This window comes from Acartia tonsa, chromosome 9 (assembly GCF_053477335.1).
Source record: "Acartia tonsa isolate MP-2025a chromosome 9, ASM5347733v1, whole genome shotgun sequence".
In the NCBI taxonomy this organism is placed as follows: Eukaryota; Metazoa; Arthropoda; class Copepoda; order Calanoida; family Acartiidae; genus Acartia; species Acartia tonsa.
The window spans coordinates 27,083,083-27,105,445 of NC_137268.1; the positions used below are offsets into that span (position 1 = coordinate 27,083,083).

The 22,363-nt window shown below is 35.8% G+C and overlaps 1 protein-coding gene across 1 annotated transcript in view; it reads left to right on the forward strand.

Annotated features, from left to right (window-relative positions):
• Hers (Histone gene-specific Epigenetic Repressor in late S phase) overlaps positions 1–22,363 on the forward strand; it is a 142,703-nt gene that overhangs the window by 118,441 nt on the left and 1,899 nt on the right. The window contains exons 17-36 of the mRNA XM_080171013.1: positions 33–149; positions 982–1,124; positions 6,848–6,994; positions 7,195–7,356; positions 7,818–8,044; positions 9,367–9,666; positions 12,408–13,123; positions 14,257–14,363; positions 15,271–15,597; positions 15,894–15,985; positions 16,331–16,438; positions 17,135–17,283; positions 17,622–17,688; positions 18,569–18,644; positions 19,034–19,209; positions 19,647–19,718; positions 20,249–20,342; positions 20,648–20,750; positions 21,299–21,364; positions 21,720–21,878. Of these exons, the coding sequence (XP_080027139.1) occupies positions 33–149; positions 982–1,124; positions 6,848–6,994; positions 7,195–7,356; positions 7,818–8,044; positions 9,367–9,666; positions 12,408–13,123; positions 14,257–14,363; positions 15,271–15,597; positions 15,894–15,985; positions 16,331–16,438; positions 17,135–17,283; positions 17,622–17,688; positions 18,569–18,644; positions 19,034–19,209; positions 19,647–19,718; positions 20,249–20,342; positions 20,648–20,750; positions 21,299–21,364; positions 21,720–21,878 (3,408 nt within the window). The remainder of the gene's footprint in view (positions 1–32; positions 150–981; positions 1,125–6,847; positions 6,995–7,194; positions 7,357–7,817; positions 8,045–9,366; positions 9,667–12,407; positions 13,124–14,256; positions 14,364–15,270; positions 15,598–15,893; positions 15,986–16,330; positions 16,439–17,134; positions 17,284–17,621; positions 17,689–18,568; positions 18,645–19,033; positions 19,210–19,646; positions 19,719–20,248; positions 20,343–20,647; positions 20,751–21,298; positions 21,365–21,719; positions 21,879–22,363) is intronic.

Below are 22,363 nucleotides of genomic sequence, written 5' to 3' on the forward strand. Positions count from 1 at the left end.
TTTAATGAAATGTACCTAATAACCGCAGGGAGCCAAGGATACAGTAATGCAAGTACAAGCATTACAGGCCAGCAGTACAGCAGTACAACAACCAGTTCAGTGGGTCAGTACACTGGCAGTCAGTATGGGTCATATTATTCTCCAAACAGGTAATCACATAATTTAATTTCTCTTATTCATTCAAAACCGATTAATATCCGGGGGAATAGAACCGGTTCTGATCCGTAAGAAAAAACTATGTCTAGCATCGTATTACAAATATAAAAATGTACTAAAAACATTGTTTTTAATCTTAAAATTGTAAATTTTTTATCTGAGGAAATACGATGCGAGAAATAACTATTAATACCTCTTGCTTTGCAAGTACCCTAGTGTATCAACCATTTAACTAAACATCCAGGGATATTGGGCTAAGTAACATCTGACAGACAACCAATCCTATTTTTGCACGATTTTTGTTTTGAAGTCCTAATTGTGCTGGATTGTGTAAGTCTTTTACTACCTATTGATTTATTAAAATGCTTACGAAAGTAGAGGGCACCATTTTAGCGTCTCTAGTATGAGGCAGCGTTATTTTTTGTCGAACAAAACACCGCCCAGACACCAAGCAAGCAATCAATTATGCTGGGTTAACTGTTCAATTTACTATATTGATGTTTCAGAAAGCAGTATTTTAATGAATTGCAATTTATATATATTTCTTTTATTTCTCTTCGATTTGTAAGAAACTTTAATTTTTATATTAAAGCAACAGGATGTCTGTCTATGTGTGTGTACCAAAGGATCTCTCTTACCGCTGAATCGTTATGATCCCCCTTTACAGTGCAGTGTAGCTTGCATACATCCTGGAAAGGTTAACAACTGTTTAAGGGAGAGTAACAGACCCTCCCTCCTTAGAGAAATAGCTCTAGAGAAAATGCCACCCGCCATTAAAGCAAAAAATTTGCCACTTGTTGTAATAAAGTAAATTTCTATGTTTAGGGTATTTACAACTGGAGGTGGTAAAATCAATGATGGAAATCAGCAGCCCGGCAACGGTCAACTTGGCGGCAACCAGGCAGCTGCTGGTGGTCATCAGCCCGCGCCAGGCTATCCACCTGGATACTACATTGCCACCCCGACAGGTAAGCTTGCCTGAATAGCTTAGTAACTACTTAGGATCGTTGGAAGTTTCTATTAAAAGCATATCATGCCGTTTTAGGTATCTTAATCTTCAAAAAGAAGACAGACAGAACATCTAAAAATAAGTTTTTTTTTCTCATACTATTAAAACTTTGCTTTTTATAGCCATGGATACTGTATAGTTATTAGGCAATTCTAATTGATTAAAATATGTATAAATTTATTGTAATTGTACCTAGTGGAATCGGTTTGATCAGATTTATTTTAAGGAATCAAAAACTATTTCTTTTGAGAGAGTGCTTGTTGGTTACGCTCCCCTAATCTCCACTCTAAAAAAATGCCAAAAATCTGTCAATAGCCATATAATTCTAATATAAACATTAAGAGCCTGTTATTTAAAATGGTTTAGAGATATAAAGTAGCTTCCAATTCAACGACTATTAGTTTTATTTAATTAGAATTTTAAACTTTTCATGATTCAAATTGCTTAATGTTTGTCTCTAATTTTGTCTAAAACAGTTTAACTTAACTTGTAGGGTGTGCAAAGGGTTTAGCAAATATTATTAGCTAATTATTATGATTGATTATGAAACCTTAATATTGGTCAGGTAGGGAGGGGACATTAGAATTTAAATTATAATCTCCTCAAAGTTTTTAAACACTTCCTTTTATTGCCTTAAAAACTTGTATTAAATATTGATTGGTTGATAAAAACTTTCAATGTCCTAACATTTCCACTACGTAATGTAAATCCACGATTTTAGCAGTTGATTTTTTAAAGAAGCCAGTAGCATTATATTAGTTCAATTGATTTTAAGTTTACTTATTCAAGGACTCTTGAAAAGTTGTGGAGTTTTATATTTCTATTACCATATTAAGTATTGGGGGATTGGGAACTATCCTTTACAAAGAATTTTATTCTAAAAATATTTTTTTAACTTGGGGTCGTATTTCTTATTCATCCCTCCCTCGGAATCATTTAGATTCTGTCCTGGACCAATACCGAGCTTCAATAAAATTGTGTATTAATCGACGTTCACGAGATCGCACTAGATATTTTTAGATCATGGAAAGAAAACGAAGTAACGGGTTTCGTCGTATTTTCACAGTACCTTTTCTCCTATTTCTAGCCCCTGGGGGGACTATTTCCTATCCCTGCCGGTCAACCATTAACATTTACTTAACCTAAAATAACCTATCAAAAGCTACTGTGAAAATACTACGAAACCAGCTTCTTCGTTTCCTTTCCATGATCCAAATTTTTGTTGTTGAATGCTATTTTATAAAAGTTATTTGTGAGTTAGATGGAACACATTTTAACTTGAGTTTGCCAAATCAAATGAATTGGCAATTTTTATAATTTTTTTGTTTCAACAGGGAATTAGGGATAGGGGACTATCAGATAAATTTTAAATCCTCGCAATTCTGTTATTTCTTATCCTATTATATAAAGTAGTAAGAGTTTTTTGTCTGTCCCGAAGGATCTCACTAACCGCTGAACCGATATTGTTCTCCTTTACAGTGAAGCTTCTTATAGGTCCTGGGATGGTTTTAAACTATTTTTGGGAAGGGTGTCTTCACCCCCCTCCTCCAAAAATATATTTTTTTTTATTCTTTTGAAACGCAAATTTAATATGGGATTAGGTCGACTTTTCCCCCTTAAGTGCCCCTAGAGGCTTCTAGGGGGCGTAGCCGCTAGTGTCTAATAGAACAGGGATCTAAAGGGAAAAGACAATGGCCGATAAATTAAGTATAAATGATAAATTAGTATTGTCTTCATGTTTTTCTGTTTTAATCTTGCTAACCACTGAACCTATATAGCTTTACTTTTAGAGAAGCTTCGATGGTTTTAGGCTTTAGGCTACTATATTCTTAAAACCAAGTTTTTAAACTAAGAGTGGCAATGTCTCCTTCTTTGTCCAAAGACGACTATCGCATCGAAGTTCTAGCTTTGCAATGTTGATATGTTGCGCCTGATTACGAGCCAAGGCATTTCCCATATTATTGTCACACGCCACCTGCCATAGCAGTGTGGTTTAGACTCGAACCCGAAACCTCCTGAACCGCAAGCTTACACGTTATCATTTGAATTAACAAATTACAACCATTCCTTAAAGCCCTGACGATTATTTTTCTCCCATCCCAAACTTTGGCAAAACTGTCTTTTCAGAAAAGATTTAAATTGTTGAAACTAAGTTGAAATTTCAACATCCAGAATTAGAATTAAAGAAAAGGGATTTTTCAATGTAAATAAGTTTTAAAGGCAAATTAACTTAAATTAAATATCCTATTATGTAAAGTAGCAAGTTTTTTTATTTGAAGCTTAAGATCTCAATAAATACTTAGTTTTCTGTTCAAGTTATGCTTCACATAAGTCCTGTGATTGTTTATGCAGACGGACCATAGTCTACCTGGCGTACTGGTGAGAAGGATGGTCTTAATTTATTATTTTAGCTCCTTTCTGCCCTTTCGAAAATAATATAGCTTCAGATGCTAGGGGCGTAACCACTTGTGTATAAGAAAAGTTTACTGTCAGATGAGTGATAATAATTGCAAGATAAGGGGAATGCCTTAGTCCAAGAACAGGCACATCTTTTTACTGTTCTCTTATTCATGTTTGTAGAATGTAAATATTTTGTCATAAATATGATACCTAGGCATTTAATAGGAACTTTTTATTCTAGATTAAATTTCCACATTTGGAGGTTTCGTGATTTTTTAGAACAGATAAATTAAAATTTTGGTTGTTCTTTATTATTGATAAAACATGAATTTTAAGAAATAAGATCATGGACGATTATTAAATGTATCCCCAATGATGGTAAACAAAATAACTTTTTCTATAGATATAAAGTATTGGTTGAAAAGTTTGAACATTTCTAGTAAGAACCAACCAATTAAATTTAGGTGTAAGCATAATTTATAGTTCATAGTCCACGTTATCTCATTCGCTCCCTTAACAATTTGTACACTTCTGTTAAATCTTGATTTTTTGGTTCAAAATAGTAGTGTTCATTCATTTCAACCAATAATTTTTATGTATAGAATGAGTAGGTATTTTTCGTAAAATCATTAGTGATGTACATAAACTTTTTATCCATTGACTTGTCTCTTAAGATCTCTGACATATGGACATGTTAAACTTTTCGTTCAATTTGTATTTTTTGCCAGACAAACCTAGTAAAGTTTAAAAGTAACTTTTAACTTACTCGCCAAACGGAATACTATGGAAGCTGGGTGTTCATATCCTCTATTACAGATTCTATTTTAGCAAGAGAGGATTATACTGGTCCCAATAGCTATTCCGAACACAAAATCTCATTTGTTGGCTGGCATAACAACTTTGGTTGCTTTTATTGAATCTTGATTGGGTTTTTCAAACTTGTATTGCAGTGTCCCAGAGAGAGAAAGGGGACAATGGGCTGTTTAATATACTAGTTCCCAAAGTTTTATAATAACGTTTTCTTTTTCATTGGCTTAACAACTTTGAGAACTTTTAATTAATGAATTTTGATTTGCTGGTTTGTTAAAACGAGTGTCCAAACGTTTCAACCACTAATTGTAATCTATAGAAGGGATAATTTTGTTTATTAACATTGGGGATGTGCATAAATTTATCGGCCATTGTCTTGTTCCTTTAGATCCCTGCATTGTTCAATAATTTTAATAAACAGGATTAATTTTGTTTATCATAATTGGGAATTTACATCAATTTGTCGTTCCATTATCTTATCCCTTAAGATCCCTGTTTTTTTCTTTTTTGTATGAACATTTTTATAAATTGGTCTGGGGGTAAGAATTGAAATTCTCGCCTTTACTTCGCAAACTTTGATTATGGTAACAACATATGTTCTTGCATTTTAACCAAGAGCGTCATTTTTTTGCGTTATTGCGTAAAATTGGGTTAAATGCTCTTATTACGCGCATACTACAACCTATGCATGTGGTTATAATTAAGATTAGTTTGACAATTTGAGCGCATTTGACTGGAAGCTTGCACCCAACTGTATGGAATCTTGCGGAAAAAAAATTAACCCTTTTTACCAATTAAGTAGTAGTGTGTCTGTCTGTGTGTATTATTTACACTTATATCTCGTAAATGGGATGGGTTGATCGTTTTACACTATTCAGAGAAGTTTAATATTTGTCCAAGCAGGTTTTAAACTTTGAAGAGAAATGTTGCGTCACCTTCTTTGCCCCTTCCAAATGGGGAAGGGGCTTCAGAGAAATTATACAACCCACTCCTCCTCTAAGAATAGCCTAAAACTGTATTACCTATATTATAAAATTACGATTTTATTTCCGTTCTATAGATCTTAACTACTATTTTATTAAAAATTATAAAAAAAAAATAAAAAAAATTATATTTTATAAAAATCTTACGTAGTATTTGAACGATTGCTGAATCTTAAAATCTTTTATTTAAGTTTGGTTTTTATGAAGAAAAGTTTTCTACGGATTTATTGATTTTATTTGATAGGAACATTTTTGTTATTTTTTTACAGCGAAGCTTCTTTGAAAATATGTTTTTTTTCAGCCGTATGATAATACTGTTAAAAATACTTGCGATTACGCCCCTAGCATCTATGGACTCTGTTTAATCAGAGGGATAGAGGGCCTAGAAAAATAGCTTAAAACCATCCCAAGCTTTAAATCTGAATATATTGTAACCTAAAAACTATCCCAGGGTTTATGTGAATCTTACATTAAAAAACCTTACTACTTTATATAAAAACTAGCGGCTTCGCCCCTAGCCTCTAGGGGATATGCCCCAAGAGGATATTTTTAAAGAAATTGGAGATTTTTTGTTTTTGGGTGGGTTGTGTGTGTCACACCCTCCAAGAAAATAGCCTAAAACAATTACAGGACCAGTCCAGTAGGTATATTCCCTGAAGAGTATAATCCAATCGGTTCAGTGGTTACCGAGATCTTAAGGGACGGACAGATAGACGGACGGATAGATATCAAGCTACTTTGTATTATAGATATTACTAGCGGCTTCGCCCCTAGCCTCTAGGGGCTTTGCCCCAAGAGATAATTGAAAAAAAGAATAAAGTACTACTGGTGCTACTCATAGTCTAATGTGTTCTCAAGAAAATTACTACTGGTGCTGCTCATAGTCTAATGTGTTCTCAAGAAAATTATTTTTTTTTGGGGGGGGAATTTTCATTTTTTGGGGGGTTGGGGTTGTCCTACCCCCCAAGAAAATAGCTTAAAACCACCACAGGACCAGTAGGTATATTCCCTGAAAAGTAGAATCCGATCGGTTCAGTGGTTACCGAGATCTTAAGGGACGGACAGACAGACGGTCAGACGGACAGACATCGTTCTTCTTTGTATTATAGATATACGCATTGAATTTTTTGCGGTTTTTCTGTATTGATTTTGTTCTGGAAACTTTTTGCGTCAGATAAAAAAAAGATGTTCATATTAAATAATTGTTTTATATAACTCTGTCATTATATTTTTGATGCTAGAGGGGCACTATTGTAAGGGGGAGAGAGGGACTAAAAAATGCTAAAAACCATTCCAAGAATCTAAAAATAAAATAACCTAAAACCTTCAAAGAACCTGTGTGAAGCTTACCTAAAGTGTTTTAGTATTTATTGAGAACTTAAGCTGCAGACAAAAAACCTTACTACTTAAATATTAGGATTATTCATTTGTCCTATTGTATTACTTGAGTTTTTTTATGAGTGTTGTCATCTTTGTTTTTATTTTTTAGGTAACATGACCTTCCCCCCTGGAGCTGTTGTCGCGGTCACTAGCGGCTCACAGTTTGCCGCTTACCCCGTTGGTTCGGCGGCTGCCGCAACATATCAACAGGCAGGTGCGCCTGGGGGCGCCATTATTGGTCCTATAATTGCCTTAGGTAAGGTTTGTTTTAGTATTTGGTACTTCAAATATAATTACAATCTTTAATACAAAATAGAAAGATGTTTGTTTGTTTGTTATATACGGCCCTAAATGGTTTTGAGCTATTCTCATTCCCATAATAACAACCTACTTGGAAGCTATAGGTACAGCCGCTATTTTGTTAAAAAGAAACAATACTAATTTTTTTATTTTAAGGTGGTGGACTACAAGTTTCCGGAGGACTACCGCTGAACAGCGGTCACCAGCTGTCCGCCGCCAGTCCTGCGACCGCCAGTAGTAGTCAACAAACAGCTGACGCCGCCAAACAGCGCAAACAATATGGCAGCAGCGGAAAACCTGTCTTGCGGCCTTCAATAGGTAGATTTTTGTATTTAGTGTTGTTTTGACGTCACCAACGCATTTGACTATAAAAGACAGTTTTATAACTTGAAAAAAAGGATGTAGAATATACGTGGATATTATGACAGGAGAAAAATTGTCATTAATTTATTTACCCTATCATTCATTCCAGAAGGAGGGGATGGGAGGGGAGGAGTTCGTTATTTTAGCCCGCTTTTAAGTTCACTTTATGGGAAAAAGTGGTAATCTGGTGTAAGATTCAAGTAATAGTAAATCCATTCTAGGACATTTTCAAACATTACGTAGTTTTAAGGTTATTATTTTGAAAATCTTGCAATATCTAAGGCAATACTACGAATCTAGACATATATATTTTGATCTTAAAGGGCCTTTTGTATCTTTACATAAAAAAAACTTTAATTCAAAAGATTTGTTTAATTGATAAAACTTAAGAAAGTTAATTTTATCTTTTTTTATAGATGGAAGTAACAAACCCCACGGGAAAGCCGCGCCTATAATGGCTGAACCTAATCTTACCTCCAGCTATGGGAAGCCCCATCCACCCGGGTCACCGTCCTACAGGGTGGTAGCGACCCAACCCAACAGTTCTGCCTACAGCTGTGTAGCATCTACACGGGCTACGGACTCTGTGGATTATAGAGGATCTGCGGCTAATATTTATCAAGTCAGTTCTATGCAGGGCAAGGTGAGAATTGTTTACAGTATCCCTATTCTAAAGTAACAGGATGTCTGTCTGTTTGTCTGTGTGTTTTTGTGTTTGTATGTTTGTACCGAAGGATCTCGCTGAATCGGGTTCTCCTTAACAGGGTAGCTTCTTATTGGTCCCGGGAAGGTTTATAACTATTTTGGGGGAGGATACCACCACCCGCCTAAGAGAAATCGCCCCTTTTTTCTTTAAAAATTTAAGATAATAAATTGGGTTATCAAATTCGACTCTGCCCTCCTCAAGTGCCCCCTAGAGGCCTCTAGGGGCGTATCCGCTAGTAGCTTATAATTTGATTATTATCCGCTGTATTAGAACCGGTTCTGATCCATGATAAAAATTTATGTATTTTAACGTATTGACGTATATATAAATTTTTTTATCTGCGGAAAACTGTCTCAGTGTCTATAATAGTACGTGAACTATTAAATGATATAGCAATTCTATATGTACTAGAATATGTCCCTTGGTCTAAATGTCTTAATGGAGAAATTTTAAGGGATAATACTATAGAAGATAAATTGATGCACATTCCCAATTATGATAAACAAAATTATAGATAAAAATAAATGATGAAAAGTTTTGGACACTCAGTAAATGAGAACCATATCGGTTTAGTAGTTAGCGAGATCATTCGGAACAAACAGATAAACAGTCCTTTTATTTCAATATTTCTATAAAACTTAACAGTTCGATGTCCCCTCCCTTTCTGGTTAACAATTGACATTTATCTTTATTAAATTATTAAGGGGGGGGGGGAAGTTTTGACACATTTGCGTAAACAGGGAGTATAGGCTTTATCTTTGGACTGAGAGGATAGGTTATTAGGGATAAAATCATTCTTATATGATGAATTTTCCCAAGTTTTAAGATTTTTTGGATAGGCCTCCAGGTTTCGGAGCTCCAGGCCTCCAGGTCCTCTCTGTACAGGTAAAAATAAAAAAAAAAATTTTTTTTTGAAGAGTTAGAAGTCAACCTATGAAACAAAATATGCATATTTTTTAATGTTATTCACATATTTGAAGAAAAAACGCATATTTTGTTTCATAAGTTGACTTCTAACTCTTCAAAAAAAAATTTTTTTTTCATTTTTACCTGTACAGAGAGGACCTGGAGGCCTGGAGCTCCGGAACCTGGAGGCCTATCCAAAAAATCTTAAAACTTGGGAAAATTCATCATATAAGAATGATTTTATCCCTAATAACCTATACTCTCAGTCCAAAGATAAAGCCTATACTCCCTGTTTACGCAAATGTGTCAAAACTTCCCCCTTCCCCTTAATTTATGGAAACTTTTGTATTTAGAATGTGTATACAACATCGGTAAACACCTCTTCAGTGACGCACAACAGTAGCCAGACATACAAACAACAACAACAATCCACAACCAACACAACAGCTGACAGATCAAGACAGATGCTGACAGAGACAGACAATAATAAATCCAACCCCAACAAAGCGTACAGACAGATCCGGCCCAAGCTGTCGACAACTCCGGGTGGGGGCAAGGAAGAGGATGATACTAATACTGTACCTGTACCTGGGGGTGGAGGTGGTACTGCAGCCACGCCTGGCAACCTGGCGCCCACAGGACGACCTTTGCAGGTACTGTAGATGGGAGATGGAAGGGGGGGAAATTGGAATCAAAATAGCTTAGTCTAGCCCAAATTGACAATTTACAAAATTACTAATTACGAGATATTTGCATGACCCCCCCCCAAAAAAAAAAAAAAAAAATTTAAAAATAGAAATGAAATAGCTCTACCCTAATAATGTCTGCAATAACAAAAAAAAGGTTTTGATATTTTTATTTTGTATCATACATATTTTTAGCTAGGTAATTTTCATATGATTTATAAAGACATATATGATAGGATAACAAAAGGCAAGATTTTCGTTTGTTTATTGCACACCAGTATACTATATTACAGGGATCTAAAGGGATAAGACAATGGCCTATAAATTGATGTACATCCCAAACGATGATTCACAAAATTACCCCTTTGTATATTAAAATTGTGGTTGAAACGTTTGACACGCTCAACTAATTTAATCAACAAATCAAAATTTACTTAAGTCCCCAAAGTTGTTAACCCCACGAATAAGAAAAGGTTACTATAAAACTTTGGGAACTACTGTAATAAATAGCTCATTGTCCCCTTCCTCCCTGACTATTTTATGTATACATTTAGACATGATGCCAAGGATTAAGGAATAGGCAAAATTATTAATTTTTCCTATAAGAGGTTGACCTTATCCATAATTAAACAGATTTTTAAGACAGTATAGTTAGTTATTATATTGAATTTTATTGGAACTTCGAAATAAGTCACATTGGAAAAACCATTTTTATTGCATAAACCATAAAATATTTTTTCTGATATAAAACGTAAATGAAAAAATGAGATAATTTCTGACAGGGGTAAGTGGGTAAAACTAGCGAAAACTTTTAATTTAATAAAAAAAGCACACTATACAAAGTAAATCCACCATTTCATAATGTATTAAAATAAAACCCTGGAACATACATTATACATACATACATTTTTACAGTAGATTTATGTGTACGCTTGCTTTGCGGTAAAAATAAGTATGCAAACTTTAGATGATCAATGCCTTAAATAGACCAATAGGAACACAATGTAGGAACAATCCAACCATATTATTGGTTAGAAAGTGTACACATTTTGTTTTAAAATTTCGTTGCTTGTATTGTGGGATTTAATCATAATTTTTAATCATAAAAAATAACATAATGTTTGTCTGTCTGTACCGAAGAATCTTGCTTACTGCTGAACTGATATGTTTCTTCTTTACAGGGTAGCTTCTCATACGTCCTAGGAAGTTCTAAAACTATTTTGGGAGTGTACCACTTTTTCTTTTTAAATGAAATCTAGAATAAAAATTGGGTTGTCGAATTCAACTCTCCCTTTCTTAAGTGCCCCCAGAGGCATTTAGGGGACGTAACCGTTAGTAAAGAAATATATGAACAAAATCATCTACTTCTAGATGTTTGGATTGATTATTGTATATGAATAACTATCTAGGTTAATATATCTATTGCTGCAAATATGTTTTACATACAAAAACTTGCTAATGTCTAATGTCGTATGGGTGAGTTGCACCTGGACTGAACAGTCAACTTGTCAACTCAAGGCCAGACTCTTGGTCCATCACCTCATACCCGTGGTACAGTACAATACAGACAACCAACTCTCTGTGATGCACGACCTTTGTCTGAGAAGTCCTAACTGTGCATCGTAACGAGTTGCGCCTGTTTTGGGCCAAGGCATTCCCCCCACTCTAACTATTTACGTCGTGCATCTGACATAGTAGCAGTGGGAACCATTTTTAACGTCTTTAGTTATGACGCGGTGTCGGACCGAGATTCGAACCTGACACCTTCCCGACGACGAGCGGATGCGCTACGTGTTGAGCCACGGTCGCGGGTAAACATACAAAAACTTAGTAAACAAGTAAAATTATGTTTATAAACAGCACAAACCATTTTTAATGAATAAAACACCGTAAATTGTATAGTAAGATTACAGAAAAAAATTTTAAAACATTTTTACATTATATCTCTATATGGTGGTGGGAGTTAGATTCTCAGTGCTTAGTTACTACCCCTCCCTCCTCCCCTTTAAACTATAATTTAACTTGTAGGTCCAGCAGTTAGCAAGATCTTAATTATTTGGAAAAACGGACGGACAGACATCTATTTCTGACTTTGAATTTAGAATAGTTATTTCTCGCATCGTATTATAAACGACTTTCCGCGGATATAGAATGTACAATTATGAGATTAAAATTATTTTTTTTAGCCCCGAGGTGCCGAAGGCACGGGCTAAAATAACTGGTTCTAATCTTATGATTGTACATTCCTATATTCGTAGAAAACTTGGTATTATACGATGCTAGACATAGTTTTATCGTATTGATGAGAACCGGTTCCTATCCACCGGATTCGAATAAATACGAGAAATAAATATATTGCAAAGAGGTGTATTAAATTTTAAAAAAATAATAATAATGTTGTAGAATTGAAACTGATGTATTTTTTGGTCTTTTAACTTTCTATCAAGTATTGGAATAAGATAGAAATTTACATAAAATATTTTTATACGTTGTTTGTCTTTTAGATTTAAACTCAATTTAAGTCAGCATTTTAAAGTTTTAAAGTTTAAAAATAAAACAATTTTTTTAAAGCAAGGACGTCATTTTTCATGAGTAGCGATTTTACAGATGCAAAATAACATAAGTGCAAGTTATAGCTCAAAGAAACACCCCCCCCCCCCAAAAAAAAAAAATTAAAAGCATTTGCTTATTGTATATTTTTGTTTTAGATTGTTGGACCTATTTCTGGTATAAGCAGCAGCCTGATCGGTCAGCCATCTCAACAATTACCTGTCCAACAGCCGCTAGCTGCTGGCAGTCTACCCGGCGGACTTGTGGCCGCAGTCCTGCCGCAACCGCATATCCCCGCTGTCACCCCGCAAATCCTGCAGCCCCCGCCAATTTTACAGCAGCCTCTATACCACCACCAACCGTTGAACATCCCGACAATAACACCGTCCGCCCGGCTAGCGGCTGCCGCCGGTAATTCGGTCCAAATTCGGCCCAAAAATACCTCAAATATAAGTGGACTTGTCGGCCCAAAGCCGACATCCCAAACACAAACCATCGGACATGTGTCAATCCATCCGAAACCGAATAACATTCATCTACTCGGCGACGGAAGTTCGACCCTGAAAAAAGGGTCAATCGGCGATTCCGGCAGCGGCGGAAAGGTAACCCTACCCGGTGTGGGTGGTAACACACATTATTCCACCACAATCACGCCAGTAACAAAAACAATCCATCCGCAAAGTGATAAATCGCCGCCAATGTTGTTCCAACAGCCAAACAGCAAGCCGCATTCGCCGCCGGTCGTAGATCTGGTGCCGCCAATGTCGCCCAACCTGCTACCGGCAGCCCTGCAGGCGGACAGATGCCGTTTGTTGGCTAAAAATAACGTAACCATCATTCCTAAAGTATCCTCTAGTCATTGGAGACAACACAGGTATGGAAAAAACAGGTCACGTGACTTAATTTTTACAAATTTATCGATAGCCAGGCAGACAAGAATTGTTGTCCGTCAGACTACAATGCTTTGGAGGAAATGTTATTTAATCGATGAAGGAAGATCTCGATCATAACTATTTTCGGATCTCTTCAAACTAGAATAACCCCCTCTCTTTCTGCATTCCCTTTGAACTGGATGGTTCTGGATTATCTATTCCAAAACTTGTTAGCGATAAGGTGTTTATACAAGTGCGCCAATGTTTTTTTTTTTATAAAATTGTTAAAAAATGACATCTGTTTGGTTTTCTTTTGCAATTAAGCTTTTTTTAGGTACAGGGAAGGTTTTTAACTATTTTGGGAGAGCGTATCTCCACCCTCCCAATTTAAAATCACACCCCAAAATTTTTTTTCTGAATATTTCTTATTAAAACTCAGTTAAAAAGTAGAAGGGCGGTTGACTTATCCCCCTCCCACCTTAAGAACACCTAGAGGCTTCTTGGGGGCGTCCGTTGCCCCTAGTCTTTCTTAAAATAAAAGCTATGTCTTGCATTTTTTTTCAATTAGGTGTTTGATCACGAATTTCATATGGTAAAAATATTTTTCTTATTTAATTGTTATCCTAATAAGATAAAAGTTATGCTTGAAAATTGTTTTAATAGCTATTATTATATGTTGCATTTTTAGATAAACGTGAGAATTGCGTTCAGAATTTGCGTCAGAATTTGCGTCATTTGCGTCATTTCAATTTTCAGATTTTTATTACCCGTCATCTATTTAATCGGTTGTTTACTTAGGCAGGGGCGTCCAAGCTTTTTTATTTTTGGGTAGGGGGTAAATTTTAAATGGGGGGGGGGTAAAATGAAAAATATTTTAAAATTATTAAATTGGTTTGAGGGGGGTAATAACCCCTTTACCCCCCCCCCCCCTTGGACGTCCTTGTTCTTAAGTTAAGATAGAAAGCTGAATTGGTTTGTTCAGATTTTTCTTACAGAGGATCATTCAGTTTTAGGCCATCATTTTAGTTCTTAATTTTATTTATTTATTTTCCATAGATGTTATTAAAGAAAACCGTATAGTTCAAATTTTTTTAATTGTAATAATAAATTCAAAATATTATTTTATTAATTTCAGGGAAATATTTCCGTCCGGGCGGCCCTGGGGTTCTCTGGGCGGGGAGCCTACCCGGAGAAAACCTGTTCCAGAAGTTGTCACCTTGGATGACTCACCACCCAGAGAAGGTAAATAAATAGATAGATAATATACAAGGGAGACACAGGATTTTTAATTATAATTTACCCAAAGTTATCTTTTTTGTTGGCTCACAAACTCTGAATGCTCCTTATTAAATTTTAATTGTTGGTCTCCCAACTAAGAGATTATAAATTTTTCAACCTATGATTTTTATCTACAAAAGGGGTAGATCATTGAGGTTGTAATAGTTATTTCTCGCATCGTATTATAAACGGCTTTCCGCGGATATAGAACGTAAATTATAAGATTAAAACCAGTTTTTTAGCCCCGAGGTGCCGAAGGCGCGGGCTAAAAAACCTGGTTTTAATCTTATGATTGTACATTTTATATTTGTAGAAAGCTGGATATAATACAATGCTTGACATAGTTTTTCGTATGGATGAAAACAACCGGATTCGAATGAATACGAGAAATAAATTTATTGCTCATTATCCCTTATGATCCCTGTTCATTAACATATTGACAGAGAGACATTTCATTTGTTTGAAAAGGACATGTGCAGTTCTAAGGTCAAAGGGTAAAAATGACTTAGCTCCCGTTTGGGATGCGAGTTAAACATCTTATGTTAAAATATCTAACTTAAATCAATTTATTAATTTTAGAATGCTCTTTTATCATGAGCATTCTATTTATGGTTGTTTCTTACAAGAACATTAGAATCAAACGAGTCAGCGTCATGTACATCAAACATATAGACAGACAGACTGACGTTCAAGACTTAGAAAGGAAAGAAATAAAGAAATATTAATTGTACTTTTGATCAATTATAAAGAAAATTAAATCTAACGGTAATGGATACATTATCAATGCAGGCAGATACAAAAGTTTTATTTGTACATTTATAATGTAAAGCTTCTTCAATACAAAGCATTCTTAAATTCTTTTCAATTTTAGAGCCTTCACCAGATATACCTGAAGAATTAGATCCTGCCACCGGCCTCATGGAGCCTGCCAGTAGTGGCCACCTAGATCCTGCCAGCGGTCACCTGGAACCGGCCGCCGTCAATCAAGATCTAGGTAACCGGCGCTTAGATCCTGCTAGCGGCCACCTGGAGCCTGCGAGCAGCGGTCAATTAGACCCTGCCAGTGGCCTCTTGGAGCCTGTTTGTAGTCTGCCTGTCAGCACTCACGCTTATTCAGTGTCAGCTAGCAGCCAAATGGCGGCTACTTTTACAATTCCTTCCAGCAGTCAGCTGGCAGCTAATGTCAGTTGTCCTCCAGGTAAAAATATAATAAAAAATCCTTTGATGGATAATTCTTGTCATAAAAGACCTGTTAAAAAAAGTATAGGTATTTTTATACTAAATGTCTTATATCAAGGTTTCTTATTCGTTGGCCTAATTGTTTCTGGTACTTTTATTTAAATTCAAATACGCTGTTTCCTAACTTTTCTATCTATGATTTTAATTGTATTACAATTTTTGCTCTCTGTCTTATCCCTTGAGATCCCTGGATATTACAAAGCTCCCAATTAAATTAGCCTACATCACCTTAATTTTGTTAATATATTTTTTCAGGCGGGCATCCAGGGTTACCTAACGGGTTGTCCTGGGTGGCTAGTTCAGCTATACAGACAACAAAGAGCCCAACTAAAGTTACTACCTCAAGGGTAAGGAACAATATTTTTTATATTTATTACCAAATCATTATATAAAAGTAACGGGATCTGTGTGTGTCTGTTTGTACCGAAGGATCTCCCTGCCCGCTGGACTGGTATGGTTCTCCTTTACAAAGTTGTTTCTCAATACCAAAAATGTGCCGCAAGAGCTAGACCGTTACTATATAACTTACTGGTTAATATTGATTTATATGATACTAGCGGCTATTTTTTGATGGGGGCTATTTTTCAATATACGATTTCTCTAGGGAGGGTGGAGTTATCCTTTCCCAAAATAGTTATAAACCTTCCCTAGAAGCTTCATTTAAATGAGAACCATATGGATAATTTTTTAAGGATTACAAGACTTTGATGAGCCACAAGCGAAGTTTATCCTCAACACCAGAACGTGACTGGAAGCATGCAAAACTTTTCAACCAAATTCCACCAACATTATCACCTCAGGTATAGTTTTGTTAGTGTCCATTGAGATCTCTAAAATGGCTCAACATCAACTATTTCCATGAAAGTTTTGTTCGAATTTATTTGTAAATAGGTTAGCTGCAATAATGTCATTTATAGTAAGAGTAGGGGGGGGGGGGGGCAAAACAGGTGCAATTCATTACATTGCACAGTAAGATATATAAGTTGGAAGATTTTGTATAATTTAATTATTTTTGACATCTGTGATTGGTGGATTAAAAACTATCTGTGCTCTGATTGGAGAAGCTTAAGTGGCCTACATTATTCAACCAATTAGAGCGCAGGTAGTTTTCAATCCACCTATCACGGATGTCAAAATTAATTAACTTAAATTGTATTTGCGCTTTTAAATAAAGAATTATTATTATACAAAAATAACGTATTTTATAAAAAAAAATCCTTCTAATTTAAAATCTACTTCTAATTCTTTATAAAAACTTATATATCTTATTGCCAAAGGTAGTTAAACCATAGGGTTGGTTGTCTGCTATAGTTGGGATGTTAGAGCTTTGGGACCTTCTTTATAAAGTCTGACACTACATTGTTTTCAGCCGTCCCCAGATGTATGAAAATAAATCATTTATTTGCTAAATTTTCGTTACATTTTCTGAATACCTAGCACTTGCTTTTATTTTCCTCTCGTTTTCTACCTATTTAAAAATATATTTCTTATTCTAGGTGCCTCAAAAATCTCGTGGCGCGCAACACCCTAGAATTTCATCTTCGATGGCGCGGAGCGCGGCAAACGCGCTTGTCCGCTCAAAAGACCTTGGCGGCAGCCCGCAGAAAGCGGTTCTAGATCCCGACTGTGATGAAAATATTAGCAGGTTGATATTTAGTTCAGGGAGGGAGGGGATATTGGGCTGTTTATGACACTAGTCCCCAAAGTTTTATATTAACGTTTTCTTATTCGTTGGCTAAACAACTTTGGGGCTTTCCTTGAGTTTTGATTAGCGACTTTATCAAGTTGGGTGTCCAAACGTTACAACCACTAAGTATAATCTACATAAGGTGTAATTTTGTGTATCATAATTAGGGATGTACATCAATTTATCGGTCATTGGATTGTCTCTTTAGATCTCTTTAAATATTAACCTAACCTAATCTATGCAACTTAAAACTTGTACATTATAAATAATCTAAAAACTTTATTTTGTTAATTAAGATCTCGACTACAGCTGAAGCCGGCCACCTCTCCTAAGCTTATGATTGATAACTATCCCGTTGTACAGGTGAGGCTTTTTTAGAAACCGATTGATATCCTCTGGATTAGAACCGGTTCTAAGCCAAGCATAACAATCATGTATCGTGTTGTTATAAACAACTTTCTACAAATAATAGGACAATAATGAAAATATTAATACCAGTTTTGTTAGTCCGGCCCCGAGCCCCTCGGGGCTGACTAAACTGGAATTAATCTTAAAATTTTTAAATTTACTATCCTCGGAAAGCTGTTTATAATACGATGCGATAAATAACTAGGTATTCTAATCTTATATAAGCAATGACATCATAAAGTATCGCATGTAGTTTATTGATTTATTGACTACTAGCGGCTATGCCTCTAGGGGCACTTGAGGAGGGGAGAGTCGAATTTAAGATATGATTTATTATTTTAGATTTTAAATAAAAAAGTAAAAAAATAAATTTTTTGGGGGGAGGGGTTTGGGATGCCCCCCACCTCAATTTTAATTTTAGTTTAATAAAATCTAAAAAAAAAATTTAGGGGCGGATTTTTTTTCTAGGGGCAATTTCTCTTGGGAGGGTGGTGTTACCCTCCCCCAAAATAGTTACAAACCTTCCCGGGACCTATGAGAAGCTACCCTGTAAAGGAGAACCCGATCGGTTCAGCGGTTAGCAAGATCCTTCGGTACAGACAAACTTACATACATCCTGTTACTTTATTATAATGATATCTACAAAAATACCTATAAATTTCTTTTTTTTTTCATTGTTAATTGCATAAAAATTTTAATTGTATCTTATTAAAATGTCTTCTTAGTTACATTATGATTATTTTGTAGGCTTTATAATTGCTGCCCTACCATAATACAAGCTGTTCTATATACTAACTAGACACCAATTCTAATTTTTTATATATATATTTTTCAGATATCCAAGTTAAAAGAGAAGAAAATTTTGAAATCCTTTTCCTCTCCAATACTACCGATAATTCCGTCTGAAAAAGGTAATTTTGAGGGGTTTTCCAGGCTTTAAAACCGGTTAATATCCGCTGGATTAGAACCGGTTCTCAGCCATACTGAAAAGTCATGTGTAGCATTTTTAAATCTATTACTGCCTTAACCTATTTAAACACCACCTTTCCCCCCTTATTTTATAATTTCTTAGAATATTATTTCTTCAACAAGATTTCTGTCATGAAGCGTCATTTTAAAATACGGACATTAAAAAAAACAAAGCGAAAATATATATTTATGGATTGATTGAAGTTGACGGGAAAGGCCATTCCAATTTTTAAGCTATGACTTCCAAATTTAGATAGTTAAATTTGTATAAAACAAAAAGTATAGTTATGAACATATTATTCTAAATTGTACCTATTGAAATAATTTCTAGTAAAACAAGAAAAGCAGCAGGAGAAAAAGAAGCGAGAGGTGAAGCGGCACTCCAGCGGTCAACCTACCATCCCCGCTCCCCTCGTCCCCTGGAGCAAGAGAAGCAAGGAGCCACCCAAGAACTGTGGGGGCTGGGCCTGGGTGGGGGAGGGGGTTGTAGCCAAAGTGTACCTTCATGTAAGTTTAATTGTAATTGCGTCCGCTAGAGTGGCGTCATGTATATCTCAGATCTGCGTCATAATTAAAGACTTGAAAAGTGAACTGATTGAATGATTTAGTCCACAAATAGGTGCAACAGTAGAAACTTTCAAACAAATGACATGACATCAAGAGGTTTATCATTTGTACATCCATACAGTTTTTAAATTATTGAAGAAAAATTTAATCAAATTTCAACAGTCATTTGTCCTGCTATTTTGTGGGGACCATACCTAATATTTTCATTTTAAAGGTGTTCTACACATTTCGTAATTAATTTATATGAAATGTAATTTTCCTGGCTGTTATTTATGATAAACAGCTAATATGAATATCAGCCAGTAGCGTCGGAAATATAAACACAGCCAAGTAGTTGTCTAGAATATACATCTATACGTATACATATCTTGTTGTAGAATGTTGATCATCCAGTGGAGCGGATATGTTATGATGTGATGCGCCACGAGGAAGGGGATGAAGAAGTTCAGGTCAGTAAATGAATTTTACCCCCAAAGGTTCATAGACACGTTCTATCATCTAAGGTAAAAATTCTCGGAGGAGGGGGGGGGGGGGGTGATTTGGTTTAATCAATTTTACATCAATTATGTAGCTTTAATTACCAAAGGACTTTTAGTGCTTTACTTATGTCCATAATTGCCTCGGTGCCATCTACCCTATAGAATCCAACTTTACCTGACCTAAAGTAAAACAAAATAAAAACCCAGGGCTCGGCAACCGAGCAACAGCCATCTGTAAGCCTTAGATCAACATTTACAACCCTAAAAATCAGCTGGGAAACTGAACCCAAACGGGTGTAAATTTGAGGCTTAGTCGCGGATGAAGGGCGGCTGTCGAGCCCTGTGAAAAACAATTTTGTTTTAATTAGTAGCATATTTTTAACCTTATCATTTTATATCTGTCTGCATTTTATAATCGTAAAAACGGTTTTGATTACTCTCCATTTTTATTTACAATTTAATATTGTTGTGGACACTTATAAAGGTCAATTATATTGCAGGTTCGTGACTGTATCCTGTTGGCTTCTGGTTCTAGGAAGAAGGATTTACCTTACATTGCTAAAGTTACAGCTCTATGGGAGAACCCGGAAGATGGTAAGCTGATAAGAATTGCCTTAAAGAATTAAAACTTTGTGTGAATGTTTAGCAATTAAACTATAGTCTATTGGACTATAAATTATACCTCCTGTTTCCCAAAGTTTTATAAACACGTTTGGGTTGTATAAAATCTTTTGTGTACTATTTTTCTCAACCAATAATTTTGATCTCCAGAAGGGGTAATTTTGTTTGTCATCATAACGGTACATTAATTTATCTATTATCTTATCCTTTGAGATTCCTGAATAATGTTTTTATGTTTCGTTACCCATGGAAGTTATTATCCATTTTTTTGTTCCTAGGTGAAATGATGATGTCATTGTTGTGGTACTACAGGCCAGAACATGTAGAGGGTGGCAGGAATTCTGAGGATTTACCTGAAGAATTGTTTGCCAGCAAGCACAGGTTGGTTGATAGATATTTAGATAGTTTGATAGACAGACAGATAGACAGACTAGAACATGTAGAGGGTGGCAGGAATGCAGAGGATTTACCTGAAGAATTGTTTGCCAGCAAGCACAGGTGGGTTGATAGATAGATAGATAGTTTGATAGACAGACGCACAGACAGATAGACAGACTAGAACATGAAGAGGGGGGACAGGAATTCTAAGGATTTACCAGAAGAATTGTTTGCCAGCAAGCACAGGTTGGTTGATAGACAGACAGACATAAAGACCAGAACAAGTGGAGGGAGGGGGGGGGGGAGGAAGAATTCAGAGGATTTACCCGAAGAGTTTTTTTGCCAGCAAGACCAGCAAGGGTTGATAGATAGATAGATAAACAGACATACACACACTCTCACTTAGGTTAGCAGATAGATAGTCAGAGAGTTAGATATACATACAGGCAGACATACAAAAAAATAGAAATACAGATACGGATAAGCACATAAACATTGTTCGACCTCCATTTTATTATATTTTATTATATTAACTTAATAAAATATTTCAGAGATCATACATCAGTGGCGTGTATAGAAGACAAATGTTATGTTCTAACTTTCAATGAATTTTGCAGGTAATAAAAATAGATAGATACTCAGGGTTCGACAACTGTGCATCTACTCGTTGTAAGGGAGATGACGGGTTCGAATCTCGATCCAAAGCCCGTCGTAACTAAAGACTTTAAAGTTTTACCTTTGCGCATCATTAATTGTAAGAGTACGAAAAAAAATAATTAGGTAAAAATATTAATTTATGTTTTACAAGCGGTTATGCTCTTAGAAGCCTTTGGGAGGGCCTTTCCATGAGATGTTACCCTGTAAAGAAGAACCATATCGGTTCAACGGCAAGCGAGATCCTTCGGTATAGACAGACAAAGATCCTATTATAAGTATTAGGTAGACACGTACAAACAAATGGAATTTTTTCAGATACAAGAAATTCTGTAGAAGCCTGGAGGGCGGGGCCTCCAGCCTGGCCAGCAACATTGTACCCTCCCTGGAGGGAGGGTATGCCAGGACCAGGCTGCTGCCAGCATGTCAGGTCCCACAGGACAGGGTATTCCTCTGCAGGAAGGTTTATGACTCCAGGTATGCAATTTTTGGGTGCTTTACATCAAAGTGCTTAGCGTGCACTGAAACCTTTTTCATATTTTTTTTAATAAATTGAAAGAACTTGCGAGGCCACCAAGTATCCAAGATATCCCAACCTAACCCTAAGTAATTTACGAAGAACGAAAATTACCCCACTCTATTTCAATTTTATTTTAAAAGAATTGATGGGAATTGCAAAAAAAAATAATCTCGGCGATATTTTGTAACTGTTCGTTCCAAGGACTTCCAAGTGTTTATTGAGGGAGGGTAAAAAGTGGAAAATTTAAAAAAATTCGGGGGGGGGGGTAATCTTATATCATAGAGGCAAGGACGTGAAAGCTTTTTTTTATTTAGGGGGGGGGGGTAAAAATTAAAAATCAAGTTCATTGGTGGGGGGGGGGGGGGGGGGGTAATCACCCCATTACCGCCCCCCCCCCCCCCCCTTGACGTCCCTGGTTCGTTCATTTGTCAGCGCTTATCTA